The 16,252-nt window shown below is 48.0% G+C and overlaps 1 protein-coding gene across 5 annotated transcripts in view; it reads left to right on the plus strand.

The window, feature by feature from the left end:
- The window catches only part of KCNIP2 (potassium voltage-gated channel interacting protein 2), a 603,893-nt gene that overhangs the window by 584,959 nt on the left and 2,682 nt on the right, over positions 1-16,252 (plus strand). For all 5 annotated transcript variants that reach the window (XM_073552890.1, XM_073552892.1, XM_073552891.1 and 2 more), the window contains one exon: positions 15,524-15,628. In XM_073552890.1, coding sequence (XP_073408991.1) covers positions 15,524-15,628 — 105 coding nt within the window. The remainder of the gene's footprint in view (positions 1-15,523; positions 15,629-16,252) is intronic.

Here is a 16,252-nt window from a genome sequence, read left to right on the forward strand (position 1 = left end):
CCACAAGTGTCTGACTCTGCAGAAATTCAAAATCTCACTTATCCTCTAGTCACTTTGGTCACAGCTGTGCCATCGAGCCTGTGACATAGCGCTCAGATATTCAGTGGGCCTCACACAATCCAAAAGTATCCAGTGTCCACAAGTGTCTGCAGAAATTCAAAATCTCACTTATCCTCTAGTCACTTTGGTCACAGCTGTGCCATCGAGCCTGTGACATAGCGCTCAGATATTCAGTGGGCCTCACACAATCCAAAAGTGTCCAGTGTCCACAAGTGTCTGCAGAAATTCAAAATCTCACTTATCCTCTAGTCACTTTGGTCACAGCTGTGCCATCGAGCCTGTGACATAGCGCTCAGATATTCAGTGGGCCTCACACAATCCAAAAGTGTCCAGTGTCTGCAGAAATTCAAAATCTCACTTATCCTCTAGTCACTTTGGTCACAGCTGTGCCATCGAGCCTGTGACATAGCGCTCAGATATTCAGTGGGCCTCACACAATCCAAAAGTGTCCAGTGTCTGCAGAAATTCAAAATCTCACTTATCCTCTAGTCACTTTGGTCACAGCTGTGCCATCGAGCCAGTGACATAGCGCTCAGATATTCAGTGGGCCTCACACAATCCAAAAGTGTCCAGTGTCCACAAGTGTCTGCAAAAATTCAAAATCTCACTTATCCTCTAGTCACTTTGGTCACAGCTGTGCCATCGAGCCTGTGACATAGCGCTCAGATATTCAGTGGGCCTCACACAATCCAAAAGTGTCCAGTGTCTGCAGAAATTCAAAATCTCACTTATCCTCTAGTCACTTTGGTCACAGCTGTGCCATCGAGCCTGTGACATAGCGCTCAGATATTCAGTGGGCCTCACACAATCCAAAAGTGTCCAGTGTCCAGTAGTGTGAGCAGAAATTCAAAATCTCCCCTGTCCTATAGACACCTTGTACCTTGTTTTACATTACTATATAGTTTGTTGGATTTTGTCTACATTTCTACCAAAAATGAGGAAGGCTGGTGGAAGAGGCCGTGGAATTGGGCGGGGGTTGGCAGCTGGTAATGATGGTGTTGGTGGTGGATCTGATGGTAGTGGCAAGAGCAAAATAGGACCGAATGCAGGAGGTGTTGAGCCTGCGTCATCGTCTGGCTCCATAAGGCTTCGAAGGCTTAGTTTTCTAGGAGTTGGCAAACCGCTTTTAAAGCCAGAGCATCAGGAAAAAGTTTTGTCTTACATTGCTGACTCAGCCTCCAGCTCTATCGCCTCCTCTTCTTCAGTTGTAAAAAGTAAAAGCACTGAGTCGTCATTGGAGGCTCATGTTCATGAACCACACCTTTCCTTGTGTCCTTCACCCCAACCAAGATTGAAGGATGACGCAGGCCATACTACTGATTACTCCATGGAGCTGTTTTCACATACCATGCCTGGATTATCAAGTCAAATGGTGAATTACCCAGGCCAAGATGAATCTGACATGGAGTGCACTGATGCACAGCCGCTGATGGATGATTCTGCTGGTACATTCACTCAGAGCACTACATTGTCCTCGCAGTGTACAGAGCCAGATTCTGACCCTGATGAGACTCAGGTGCCCCTTCCCGCACACTATACCACCATACACGGTGACACAGAGGAAGGTGCACATGACATTGAAGAGGAGGTGATGGATGACCCAGTTGTTGACCCAGATTGGCATCCATTGGGGGAAGAGGCTGCTGCTTCCAATAGCTCAGATGAGGAGCATCCACAGCAGACATCGACATCGCATCAGCTGTTATCTGGCAGGCCCGGAGCACTCCAAAGACAGGTTCCAAAAATCAAAAGAGTTGCTGGACAGCTTGTCCAGAGGGTCAAAACATCACAGCATGCTAGGCCGCAAAATGTCTGCCAAAGTAGGAAGAGTGCAGTGTGGCACTTTTTTGAACAAAATCCTCATGATCAGGCCAAGGTTATCTGTAAGAAGTGCGCAAAGACCTTTAGCCGAGGGAAAAATCTGAAAAATTTGAATACCAGTTGCATGCTTAGACATTTAACCACCATGCACTTGCAAGCGTGGACACAACACCAAACCTCAAGTGCCACATGTGCAACTGATCACAACGAAGGTAGTCAGCAACGCTACATTGTTTCCCCCACTGTAAGCCCACCGGTTAGCACAGCAGCAAATGTTGAGGTGTCGTTGCAAGGCCACAGCAGTCAGGGAATCCCACTGTTATATCAACGAAAGACTGATTCTAGGCCATCAGAAAGAACACCAACTCCATCACCATCATCAACCCTCTCTCAGTCCGCCCTGTCCACCGCTACTTCCACCATATGCAGCTCTCAAGTCCAGCTCACCCTCCCAGACACTATGAGTAGGTCAAGAAAGTACTCAGTCTCTCATCCGCGTACACTGGGTTTGAACGCCCACATTGCCAAAGTAATCTTGTTTGAGATGATGCCCTTTTGGTTGGTGGAAAGCACAGCTTTTCGCGAACTCATGGCCTATGCATTACCACGCTATGACCTACCCAGTCGCCACTTCTTCTCTCGCAAAGCCATCCCAGCCCTCCACCATCATGTGAAAGACCGCATTGTCCATGCACTCAAGCAGTCAGTGAGCGGAAAGGTGCACCTCACAACTGATGCATGGTCCAGTCGGCATGGCCAGGGCCGTTACGTGTCCATCACTGCGCACTGGGTTAATGTGGTGGAAGCAGGGTCCACAGGGGACAGCGGTGGTGGGACAGTGCTGCCTAGCCCACGGTATAGGAAACAGTTGGCTGTAGGCGTTCCACCCTCCTCCTCCAGAAGCGAAAGCTCGTCCACAGAGCGCAGTCGTACGAGCACTCCATCTGCAGCTGCCACTGTTGCACACGAGGTGTCCCCCTATCGAGCAGCTAGTGGAAAGCGTCAGCAGGCTGTGTTGCAGATGATGTGTTTGGGCGACAGACACACCGCCGAGGTGCTGGCCGAGTACTTGAAGCGACAAACTGAGTCATGGCTGGGCAGTGTACATCTTGAGGCAGGCAAGGTAGTTAGTGATAACGGCAGTAATTTTGTGGCAGCCATAGCCCTTTCAAAACTCAGCCACATACCTTGCTTGGCTCACACCTTGAACCTGGTGGTGCAGTGCTTCCTCAAAAATTATCCGGAGTTAACAGCCCTGCTCCAGAAGGTGCGAAGACTGTGCGCGCACATCCGCCGGTCGCCTGTACACTCCGTTCGTATGCAGAAGCTGCAGCGATTGCTCCACCTTCCCAACCACCGCCTCATTATCGACATTGCAACAAGGTGGAACTCCACCCTGCACATGGTGGAGCGGCTGTGCGAGCAGAGGCAGGCCATAATGCATTTGTGGGAGGATACACGGCCAGGCACTTTGAGAGCAGGCATGGAGTTGACAGGTGTGCAGTGGTCGAAGCTGAAAGACCTCTGTAAAGTCCTTCAGTGTTTTGAGGAATGCACATGGCTGGTAAGCGCAGATGACGCCATCCTAAGCATGAGCATCCCACTTATGCGTCTGCTCATGCAAACTTTGGCTGCAGAAGCCTGCTCCTTAAGGTGCGTCAATGTTGATGAGGAGGAAGAGGAGGAGGGAATCCTTGATGACATTCAGCCATTGTCTGCTCAGGGACCTCTCCTGGACGAGGTGGAGGAAGAAGAGGAGGAGGAGGAGGATGATGGGGATGATTACTTAGGGGAGGAGGATGCATCTCGTGGGGCAAGTGAAAATGTTGGCGTGGCAAGGTCTGGTACAGGGTTTGTGCGTGACTGGAGGGATGTGGATTTTCCAGAAAGTGCTCCTCCACCCAGCACTCGCAGTGCATCATTGACACCGGGAACATTGGCCCACATGTCAGATTATGCCTTGCAGATCCTAAAAAGGGACCCCCGCATTGCCAAAATGATGAACGATGACGACTACTGGTTGGCCAGCATCCTGGATCCACGCTATAAAGGCAAATTACAAAACATCATGCCACAGGAGAACCTTGACCTAATATTGGCTAATAAACAAGCAACTCTGGTAAATCGGTTGCTTGAGGCATTCCCAGCACACAGCAGCGGTGATGGTTCTCACACGAGCCGTACGGGCCGGGGGCAGCTTGGCAGAGGTGTTTGTGGTGCACACAGCAGAAGTGGCGTTGGAGACAGGGGTTTCATGACAATGTTGTGGACTGATTTTTCAAGTACCGCTCACACAACTGGTAATACTGCATCGATGGAAAGTGACAGGAGACAGCAGTTGTCAACTATGGTTACAAACTACTTTTCCTCCCATATCGATGTTCTCCCACACAGGTCATTCCCCTTTGACTATTGGGCCGCTAAACTGGACACCTGGCCTGAATTGGCACAATATGCCTTACATGAGCTCGCTTGCCCAGCTGCAAGTGTGCTATCGGAAAGAGTCTTCAGTGCAGCTGGATCAAACCTGACAGAAAAAAGGACCCGTCTGTCAACCCAAAATGTGGATGATCTAACCTTCATTAAAATGAACCATGCATGGGTTTCCAAGGATTTCCCACCTTCCCCTGATGACACATAGGGTGACAGAAAAATGGCTTGCTTTGGTCCACCTCTTCCTGGGACTTGACCTATTTCGCCTTTTGCATCAGCTGAATGTCCAACAGCAACATATGCCACTTTCAAAAACTCCCTAACTGTGCTGCCTCCCCCCCCATGGCCGGGGTCACCACCTAGCGCAGGACACCGTGCGAGTGCCGCTGCCCTGGACAGGTGGGTAGGCCGACTCTTGGGCGCGGGCACTGGCACAGGGTCCCTCATAGTGCAATCACGAAACGAAACTCGACCCTAAAAAACCAAAAGTCGCTCAACTCTACTGATTACAATTATTACCCGCGAACAATGATTTCCCAGTAAGTGCAGGTCAACCGCAGTTCCGGAATTAGGCCTAACCGTCATTCCTGAAAAAATGAAAAACTTACGTGTGAAACCACAGGTGCTGTAGCTTGCTTAACAGCTCGCCAGCCGTTCTCAGGCCCAGTATGGATTACACGTGATTGCACAAAGGTTAGAAAGGGTACCGTATCCCCGGATAACATGTATGGATAGCGTACACATTCAAAAGATATGTCTATACATCAGGAGGCAGGCTCAGACGGTGTCAGGCACAGTATGCATTGCACGTGATTGCACAAAGGTTAGAAAGGGTACCGTATCACCGGATAACATGTATGGATAGCGTACACATTCAAAATATATGTCTATACATCAGGAGGCAGGCTCAGACGGTGTTAGGCCCAGTATGGATTGCACGTGATTGCACAAAGGTTAGAAAGGGTACCGTATCCCCGGATAACATGTATGGATAGCGTACACATTCAAAATATATGTCTATACATCAGGAGGCAGGCTCAGACGGTGTCAGGCACAGTATGGATTTGACGGCCCAGACTACACAGCTGAGGAGCAGGGAGAGGTAAAGATTGCAAATGCTGGGGCCCTGCCCAAGCAAGGGGGGCCCACTCGTGGGCGTCGGTACTGGCACTGGGCCCCTCATAGTACGGCGGTGTGTCTGACGGCGGGTGTGCACCACCACCGTCAGAGACACTTGATTGCACTATGAGGGACCCTGTGCCAGTGCCCGCGCCCAAGAGTCGGCCTACCCACCTGTCCAGGGCAACGGCACTCGCACGGTGTCGTGCGCTAGGTGGTGACCCCGGCCATGGGGGGGGAGGCAGCACAGTTAGGGAGTTTTAAAAAGTGGCATATGTTGATGTTGGACATTCAGCTGATGCAAAAGGCGAAATAGGTCAAGTCCCAGGAAGAGGTGGACCAAAGCAAGCCATTTTTCTGTCACCCTATGTGTCATCAGGGGAAGGTGGGACAATCCTTGGAAACCCATGCGTGGTTCATTTTAATGAAGGTTAGATCATCCACATTTTGGGTTGACAGACGGGTCCTTTTTTCTGTCAGGATTGATCCAGCTGCACTGAAGACTCTTTCCGATAGCACACTTGCAGCTGGGCAAGCGAGCTCCTGTAAGGCATATTGTGCCAATTCAGGCCAGGTGTCCAGTTTAGCGGCCCAATAGTCAAAGGGGAATGACCTGTGTGGTAGAACATCGATATGGGAGGAAAAGTAGTTTGTAACCATAGTTGACAACTGCTGTCTCCTGTCACTTTCCATTGATGCAGTATTACCAGTTGTGTGAGAGGTACTTGAAAAATCAGTCCACAACATTGTCATGAAACCCCTGTCTCCAACGCCACTTCTGCTGTGTGCACCACGAACACCTCTGCCAAGCTGCCCCCGGCCCGTACGGCTCGTGTGAGAACCATCACCGCTGCTGTGTGCTGGGAATGCCTCAAGCAACCAATTTACCAGAGTTGCTTGTTTATTAGCCTATATTAGGTCAAGGTTGTCCTGTGGCATGATGTTTTGTAATTTGCCTTTATAGCGTGGATCCAGGATGCTGGCCAACCAGTAGTCGTCATCGTTCATCATTTTGGCAATGCGGGGGTCCCTTTTTAGGATCTGCAAGGCATAATCTGACATGTGGGCCAATGTTCCCGGTGTCAATGATGCACTGCGAGTGCTGGGTGGAGGAGCACTTTCTGGAAAATCCACATCCCTCCAGTCACGCACAAACCCTGTACCAGACCTTGGCACGCCAACATTTTCACTTGCCCCACGAGATGCATCCTCCTCCCCTAAGTAATCCTCCCCATCATCCTCCTCCTCCTCTTCTTCCTCCACCTCGTCCAGGAGAGGTCCCTGAGCAGACATTGGCTGAATGTCATCAAGGATTCCCTCCTCCTCTTCCTCCTCATCAACATTGGCTGCAGAAGCCTGCTCCTTAAGGTGCGTCAAAGTTTGCATGAGCAGACGCATAAGTGGGATGCTCATGCTTAGGATGGCGTCGTCTGCGCTTACCAGCCGTGTGCATTCCTCAAAATACTGAAGGATTTTACAGAGGTCTTTCAGCTTCGACCACTGCACACCTGTCGACTCCATGTCTGCTCTCAAAGTGCCTGGCCGTGTATCCTCCCACAAATGCATTATGGCCTGCCTCTGCTCGCACAGCCGCTCCACCATGTGCAGGGTGGAGTTCCACCTTGTTGCAATGTCGATAATGAGGCGGTGGTTGGGAAGGTGGAGCAATCGCTGCAGCTTCTGCATACGAACGGAGTGTACAGGCGACCGGCGGATGTGCGCGCACAGTCTTCGCACTTTCTGGAGCAGGGCTGTTAACTCCGGATAATTTTTGAGGAAGCACTGCACCACCAGGTTCAAGGTGTGAGCCAAGCAAGGTATGTGGCTGAGTTTTGAAAGGGCTATGGCTGCCACAAAATTACAGCCGTTATCACTAACTACCTTGCCTGCCTCAAGATGTACACTGCCCAGCCATGACTCAGTTTGTCGCTTCAAGTACTCGGCCAGCACCTCGGCGGTGTGTCTGTCGCCCAAACACATCATCTGCAACACAGCCTGCTGACGCTTTCCACTAGCTGCTCGATAGGGGGACACCTCGTGTGCAACAGTGGCAGCTGCAGATGGAGTGCTCGTACAACTGCGCTCTGTGGACGAGCTTTCGCTTCTGGAGGAGGAGGAGGGTCGAACGCCTACAGCCAACTGTTTCCTATACCGTGGGCTAGGCAGCACTGTCCCGCCACCGCTGTCCCCTGTGGACCCTGCATCCACCACATTAACCCAGTGCGCAGTGATGGACACGTAACGGCCCTGGCCATGCCGACTGGACCATGCATCAGTTGTGAGGTGCACCTTTCCGCTCACTGACTGCTTGAGTGCATGGACAATGCGGTCTTTCACATGATGGTGGAGGGCTGGGATCTCTTTGCGAGAGAAGAAGTGGCGACTGGGTAGGTCATAGCGTGGTACTGCATAGGCCATGAGTTCGCGGAAAGCTGTGCTTTCCACCAACCAAAAGGGCATCATCTCAAATGAGATTAGTTTGGCAATGTGGGCGTTTAAACCCAGTGTACGCGGATGAGAGACTGAGTACTTTCTTGACCTACTCATAGTGTCTGGGAGGGTGAGCTGGACTTGAGAGCTGCATATGGTGGAAGTAGCAGTGGACAGGGCGGACTGAGAGAGGGTTGATGATGGTGATGCAGTTGGTGTTCTTTCTGATGGCCTAGAATCAGTCTTTCGTTGATATAACAGTGGGATTCCCTGACTGCTGTGGCCTTGCAACGACACCTCAACATTTGCTGCTGTGCTAACCGGTGGGCTTACAGTGGGGGAAACAATGTAGCGTTGCTGACTACCTTCGTTGTGATCAGTTGCACATGAGGTTTGGTGTTGTGTCCACGCTTGCAAGTGCATGGTGGTTAAATGTCTAAGCATGCAACTGGTATTCAAATTTTTCAGATTTTTCCCTCGGCTAAAGGTCTTTGCGCACTTCTTACAGATAACCTTGGCCTGATCATGAGGATTTTGTTCAAAAAAGTGCCACACTGCACTCTTCCTACTTTGGCAGACATTTTGCGGCCTAGCACGCTGTGATGTTTTGACCCTCTGGACAAGCTGTCCAGCAACTCTTTTGATTTTTGGAACCTGTCTTTGGAGTGCTCCGGGCCTGCCAGATAACAGCTGATGCGATGTCGATGTCTGCTGTGGATGCTCCTCATCTGAGCTATTGGAAGCAGCACCCTCTTCCCCCAATGGATGCCAATCTGGGTCAACAACTGGGTCATCCATCACCTCCTCTTCAATGTCATGTGCACCTTCCTCTGTGTCACCGTGTATGGTGGTATAGTGTGCGGGAAGGGGCACCTGAGTCTCATCGGGGTCAGAATCTGGCTCTGTACACTGCGAGGACAATGTAGTGCTCTGAGTGAATGTACCAGCAGAATCATCCATCAGCGGCTGTGCATCAGTGCACTCCATGTCAGATTCATCTTGGCCTGGGTAATTCACCATTTGACTTGATAATCCAGGCATGGTATGTGAAAACAGCTCCATGGAGTAATCAGTAGTATGGCCTGCGTCATCCTTCAATCTTGGTTGGGGTGAAGGACACAAGGAAAGGTGTGGTTCATGAACATGAGCCTCCAATGACGACTCAGTGCTTTTACTTTTTACAACTGAAGAAGAGGAGGCGATAGAGCTGGAGGCTGAGTCAGCAATGTAAGACAAAACTTTTTCCTGATGCTTTGGCTTTAAAAGCGGTTTGCCAACTCCTAGAAAACTAAGCCTTCGAAGCCTTATGGAGCCAGACGATGACGCAGGCTCAACACCTCCTGCATTCGGTCCTATTTTGCTCTTGCCACTACCATCAGATCCACCACCAACACCATCATTACCAGCTTCCAACCCCCGCCCAATTCCACGGCCTCTTCCACCAGACTTCCTCATTTTTTGTAGAAATGTAGACAAAATCCAACAAACTATATAGTAATGTAAAACAAGGTACAAGGTGTCTATAGGACAGGGGAGATTTTGAATTTCTGCACACACTAGTGGACACTGGACACTTTTGGATTGTGTGAGGCCCACTGATATCTGAGCGCTATGTGACAGGCTCGATGGCACAGCTGTGACAAAAGTGACTAGAGGATAAGGGAGATTTTGAATTTCTGCAGACACTTGTGGACACTGGACACTTTTGGATTGTGTGAGGCCCACTGATATCTGAGCGCTATGTCACAGGCTCGATGGCACAGCTGTGACCAAAGTGACTAGAGGATAAGTGAGATTTTGAATTTCTGCAGACACTTGTGGACACTGGACACTTTTGGATTGTGTGAGGCCCAATGAATATCTGAGCGCTATGTCACAGGCTCGATGTCACAGCTGTGACAAAAGTGACGAGAAGATAAGGGAGATTGGATTGCTTTTAAAAAAGCAGTTTGCAGAGCAGTGGGTAAACAACAATGCAGCGGTCAGGAAGCCTTAGAAGGCAGCCCAACAACCAACACCAACACGCCCTTTTATACCCCCTGTGACGCCCACCAAAGCAAGCCAATCACTTGCATGCCCTTCTGAAAGATGGTGGTGACCCGTGCCTATGTCATCACGTTGCCCACAGTGTCCGTGGATCCTGATTGGCTGAAAAAGAGCGCTAAACAAACTTTTGAAACGCGACTTTGGCGCTTAAGTCGCCGACCTCGTGGCCGACCTCATCCTAGGGTCGGGTTTCGTTTCATGAAACCCGACTTTGCTAAAAGTCGGCGACTTTTGAAATTTTTCGACCCGTTTCGCTCAACTCTAGTAATCAGTGATCCCCATCACTAACGTTGGTCAGCGGGTTATCTGCACCTGTAAGCGACAAACGCTGGCCTTTTCAGTGTAGCGCACATGCAGCCACGGACATGTAAGGGCATGACACACCAGTTATTGGCCAATCTCATGTGCCAGAGCCTCACGTGTCCCTCTAGTAAGCCGGACTCGGACCGCGGGGCATGACGGAGTCTCGTTCGTTAACGGAATTAAGCTTGCAATGTGTGCATCTGTTCTGTAGCTGGCATGGTTGAGGTTTCCCAGGTGGAGTCAAATTTAACCGTAGGCTCCACTCCTGGTGGTGCCCTTCTGGACATTCCTTTAAGATTCAGCTTTGCAACCATACTGCCCACGTAAAACAAACACTTTGCCTTCATGAACGCTGTTTGGAGGGTCATGACTCGTGGGAATAACGCCGCCCAATCAGTTAACCTGCTAGAGAGATCGTTCGTTGCTCCCAAGCATGACATCACACTCCCTAGGAGGAAGGTAATGCCACTGTGGTGACCGTACTCCTGGGGGCGACACAAGTGCACTGATGCCCAGCCACTGCTCGATGAATCTGCTGGTACATTGACCCAGACAACTACATTCCCCTCGCACGCTACACGGCCTGAATCTGACCCTGATGAAACTCAGGTTACCATTTCCATATACAGTTCCATCTTACACGGTGACAAAGAGGAAGCTGCAGATGAAAGTGCAGGTTCGGCCCACCCGCCATCAGACACACCACCGTACTATCAGGGGCCCTGTGCCAGTGCCGTCGCCAACGAGTGGGCCCCCCCTGCTTGCTCAGGATCACAGCACTTGCAAGGTTGAAATACTGTGCAGTGAGATGGAAGATGGGGACGACGAGGAGTCCAGACTAGTACAGGGATTCCCTAGCGAGGAGACTTATTTCATTGTTTTCAGTGTTGGGACAGCAATTTTTGGGGAGCACTATACTCTGGAGAATGATAGATGGGGCCCACCATACACTGGAACATTCCAAAGGTGGACATCAGACACTGGAGCAGCATTTACAGGGCCCATTATACACTAGAGCATTAGAAATGGGGCCCATTATGTTTGGAGCATTATTTGGGCCCATAAGACAGTGGAGCTTCATCCATGGGGACCAACATATACTGTAGCATTATGTGGAGCTCATCATATACTGTTTCAAACATTATATGGGACCAATGATTCTGTATGGAGAAATAGATGGGCCTCGTCATGAGATGTAAAAAGTGAAGTATTTTTCATTGTACTATACCGCTATTTCTCTGCCGTATCGGAGCATGATGAGTTGTGGTATGTGTTAAAGGGGCGCTCTTTCGCCCAGGGCACATGAAAACCTGGAGCCAGCCCTCCCCCCCCACAACTGTAGCCAAATAACCCCCATTTTTCAGTGCGTAACTTGTATTATGAAGTTAATTAAGGTTGACAAGCTTAAGTAAGAAGAATTGATGCTTTTGGCATTCAAATGGGCACTGTTGGTGTGTTTCCTGTCCTCCTCTCACTGCCGACTTTTATTCCCCATTGACTTACATTGGGTTTCGTGTTTCGGGACGACCCCGACTTTTCCCTATAATCGGACGATCTTGCTCGACCCGACTTTTGGAAAAGTCGGGTTTCACGAAACGAAACGCGACCCTAAAAAACCAAAAGTCGCTCAACTCTAATATTAACCCTTTAAAGGGAACCTGTCAGCAGGATTGTGCACAGTAACCTACAGGCAGTGTCAGGTCGGCGCCGTTGTACTGATGAAAATGATACCTTGGTTGATGAAATCCGTCTTGTGGATGTTCTTTAATCTTTATTTTCAGTTTTGTGTTCATGAGATTCTCATGCCCTCAGGCAGGGTTGGGGTATGTGGTGCTCTGATTAGATATTCATAATGCGGACTGCTGACAGGTCACTGATCCCTCACTGACCTGCCCCCTTGTTTGCATAATGAATATACTAATGTGTGTATTTGAAAAAAAAAGTCACTTCATCAAAATGGTAGCGCCTGCGCAATCTCATTTGTCAGTTAGTGTCTATTATCTTGCGCTGTTGAAAAGAAACAAAAATCACCATCAAAATGGTGCCGTCGGCTGCGCCTGCGCATTAGCATCTATCACATATCAATAGATCCTACTGCGCATGCGCAGCCTCCGGCGCCATTTTGTTGTAGTGTAAATTTTTTTGGCTGCAGCAACTAGGAGCCGGCGGAGGTGCATGCGCAGTAGCATCTATCAGAACGCGATAGATGCTAATGCACAGGCGCAGCCGATGGCACCATGCTGATGGTGATTTTTGTTTCTTTTCAACAGCGCAAGGTAATAGGCTCTAACTGACAAGTGATAGTGCACAGGCGCCACCATTGTGATGAAGTGACATGGTTTTTTCAAATACACACATTAATATTGTGAGGAATCTCACAGGGGAAGAGGGGCGTCGACTTCGCTCACCTCGGGGGGAGGGGAGAGAAGGACCTACAGGGATCGGCTATCTGGCACCACCACTTGCTCCAGGTCAGTCAGGGAACTGCACCGAGGGCAAATAGTCACTGGAAAGGCTTCCCTTATAGGTACGAGTTAGTGAGGTGCTCCCAGTGAGGGGGGATATATATCACCAGTCCAGGCTGGGGATATATATATATAAACCTCCCGGCCATCACTGCCAGAGTTCCTCACTAAAACAATACGATATTCTGCCACCAGTTCCTCGTGTGAAATAAGCTCCGTCCGACAACAGGCTTATATCGGGTCAGAAACCAACCCCGATAGCGTATAATTAACCAACAGAGAGTGCGGAAGTTGGGGATTCGTGAATCGAGATAAAAGAGCAGCCCAAGATTTATTTCATATATAATCGCCGAAAAGGCGAAATATGCTGGTATATATTTACAAGAACAATATATAGGTACACAGTCACAAGTGTAGTACAAAGATAGGGTATAGATAGGTTGCAATTACTGTGTTATGTAGCATGTGACCCCAGGGAGGCGCTGATGGATCACAGGTCCAAATCTTAGTTACAGGCTTTCCTGGCCGCGTTGATAACAGGTCATCCTGCCAGTAGAAAAATTAAGTCCAAAATGAGGGACTGCCTTATATATCCTAGGCTGTTCCCTGCCACACTATGCTGCCACCCCTGGGCTGGACTGCTTCCCTCCTCCCATGTTTGAGAATAAGATTTTCTATCCATAATCGTGGATGGCCCTTAACTTTGCACCCAAAGCTCTGAATGGGTTGGTTGTGCTGCCACTGGGTTCCGCTGGATTTTATCTGCGCATACAGACCAAGTATGCCTACCATATGTAATTCCTATTAGGTATGCTTTATAACTCCAGGGTTCTGGAGGTGGCTAAATAATATGGGCGTGTGGGGAAAGGAATGCCGATTCTGATTATGTGCTCAGCTAGTCTCAGAGATATTGCATTCTGTTATTATAGGTCATTTTCCAGATTCAATACCTCAGAGTCTGCTGTGACTAGTTGTACCACGGGGTCACCATGTTCTTCAGTCAGACAAAAGAGACAGCTGGCTGCAAATGCAAAAAAAATTTTGAACCCTTCTGTTAAGAGCTTCAAAGAGTTTCTTCCTAACTCTTTTAATTAAAAGAAAACAATGATCCTGTGGAATCCCAAGTGAGGAGGCACATTTCAGGAGGGGAGAGACTTTTACTTCATCCCTCACAAGTATATTCATTATGTAAACTAGTGTAAAGGTCAGTGATGGAGCAGGGACCTGTCAGCAGTCTGCATTGTGGATGTATAATCACAGCACCACACACATGAACCCCGCCATAGGGCACAAGCATATCATTAACTGCAAACTAAAAATAAGGATTTTAAAAGAAGCATAAGACGGATTTCATCACCCAGGTATCATTTTATTCAGTATAATGCCGCCAACCTGACACTGTGTGTAGGTTACTATGCACAACCCTGCTGACAGGTTTCCTTTAAAGGGAATCTGTCAGCAGGTTTTTGTTATATAATCTGAGAGCAGTGATGTAGGGGCAGAGACCCTGATTCCAGTGATCTGTCACTTACTGAGCTGCTTGGTGCAATTTGGATACAATCCCTGTATTTCCTGCTGCAGGTCTAACAGAGCTCGCAATGATGAGCTCTGTTTAACCCCCACCCACATCACTGATTGACTGAGTCCTGTGTTCACTGTGTCAGCGAGTTGCCAATCAGTGCTGGGGGTGGGGTTACACTGATTGGCCTGACTTGTCTGCACATGAGACCTAGTCCTGCAGTGATAATCTCCTGCTGATAAAACACTGATTGTATTGAAACTACAGCACACAGTGACACAATCCCTACACTGTGCTGCTCTCAGACTAAGTAGAAAAAAATCTGCTGATAAATTCCCTTTAAATAGGGCACCAATTTTAAGCTTCAAGACTAGAATAATGCATTGCCCCTTTTCTTGCAACTCATCTTTTTCTCATTGTTATTTTTTTTTTCGTAAAAGAGTTGTTCACATCTTAGATATTGACAACTTACCCTATGGATCTGGATCTGCGGGGGTCTGAAACCCTCCCTGCGCCCCCTATTAATCAGTTGTTGGAGATAAACCATATATGGAGTGGAACAGCACAGCGCCATACACTGTCCAGTGGTCAGTCTCATGTACTGCAGCTAAGATCACATTTACATCCATAGGAGCTGAGCTGCAGTACTGAGAGCGGCCACTACACAGTGTTCGGCGCTGCGCTCTTCCGGCTCTATATGCTGTTAACATCCAGTGGGAGCTTCAAAAAATCAGATGAGCGCCAGTGCCAAGCGAAGGGCTGCACAGATTTCAGTTTGAGGACATATCCTAAAGAAATAAGGGACAATTGCCTTAATGTTTACAGGACAAGCTGTATGCATATATTTTTTTCTTTTCTTTTTTTTTTTTTTATTAAGAAAATGCTTAAGGGTATGCTCACATGTTAAATATTTGCAGCATTTTTTTATACACTCTTTCTTGGCAGAAAAAAAAAAACGCAAACTTTTTGATGCGTTTTTCATGCATTCGTTTTAATGGGTGAAATAAAAAACGCTGAAAAAATTCAAATGCTGCAGATTTAAAAAAACAAAAAAAAAACTGTCTTATACTCTGAGATTTCTCCAGGCCCCAGAAAATAATAAACGTAGGGTTAAAAATGATATACCATACCCCTCTCCTCGGCCCTCAGCTGTTTCGCTGCGCGGCCCCCTCCGGCTCTGCTCACTCCTCAGGGCTCGTTGGCACGTCGAGCGCGACCATATGTCTTATATTGAGATATTTTATGTTTTCTTTAAAAAAAGATTAAAAATAATATAATAGAAATGATCTAGGATTGTTTCACATTTACCTTCTTGCTGTTTCCACAGGAAATGATGGACATCATGAAATCGATATATGACATGATGGGCAAGTATACATATCCAAACATGAGAGAGGAGGCTCCGAGGGAACACGTGGAGAATTTTTTTCAGGTGAAATAATCCTAAACTTTGTCCCCCTTCCTGTACAGTCTTGCATACAGTATGTCCATCTTCAAAACTAAGGCAATTCTGCAAAAAAAAAAAAAAGAAAAAATCTATCCTTTTTGGTCTACAGCTCCTAGCTGGATCAATGTGTTTCCATGGTTACAGACTACAAACAAATGCTGTGTAGTCTGATCGTGCTTTCATGTTATTGCTCTTCCATCTAAGACTTGGCGAGAAGTAGAAGAGAGCAGAAGGAAGAGGCCTGCGGTACACACAGCTATTATTGGAGTTTTATATTATGTAATGTAAGCGATCAAACAATCACAGGTTCAAGTCTCCTAGAGGGTGTAAAAAAATAAGTGAAAAAGTCATTTTAAAAAATTAAAAAAATAAATAAATAAATAAAAACTCGAACTCACTCAGATGTCCCACAATAAGCAAGCCATTATTTGCGTATGTCGAAAGAAAATGAAATGGCTCTTTCAAAAAGAGGAGAAAAAAATGAAAGCACAAAAAGAAAAATTAGCCCAAACAAGAGGAAGACTTTCTGAATGCAGCTTTGAGTGTGAACACGGCATAGAATATAATGGAACTGACAATCTAAAAAAAAAAAAAACAACAACTCATAAG

Source organism: Dendrobates tinctorius, unplaced genomic scaffold (assembly GCF_039654945.1).
Source record: "Dendrobates tinctorius isolate UK_male_01 unplaced genomic scaffold, ASM3965494v1 ptg000196l, whole genome shotgun sequence".
NCBI classification, from domain to species: Eukaryota; Metazoa; Chordata; class Amphibia; order Anura; family Dendrobatidae; genus Dendrobates; species Dendrobates tinctorius.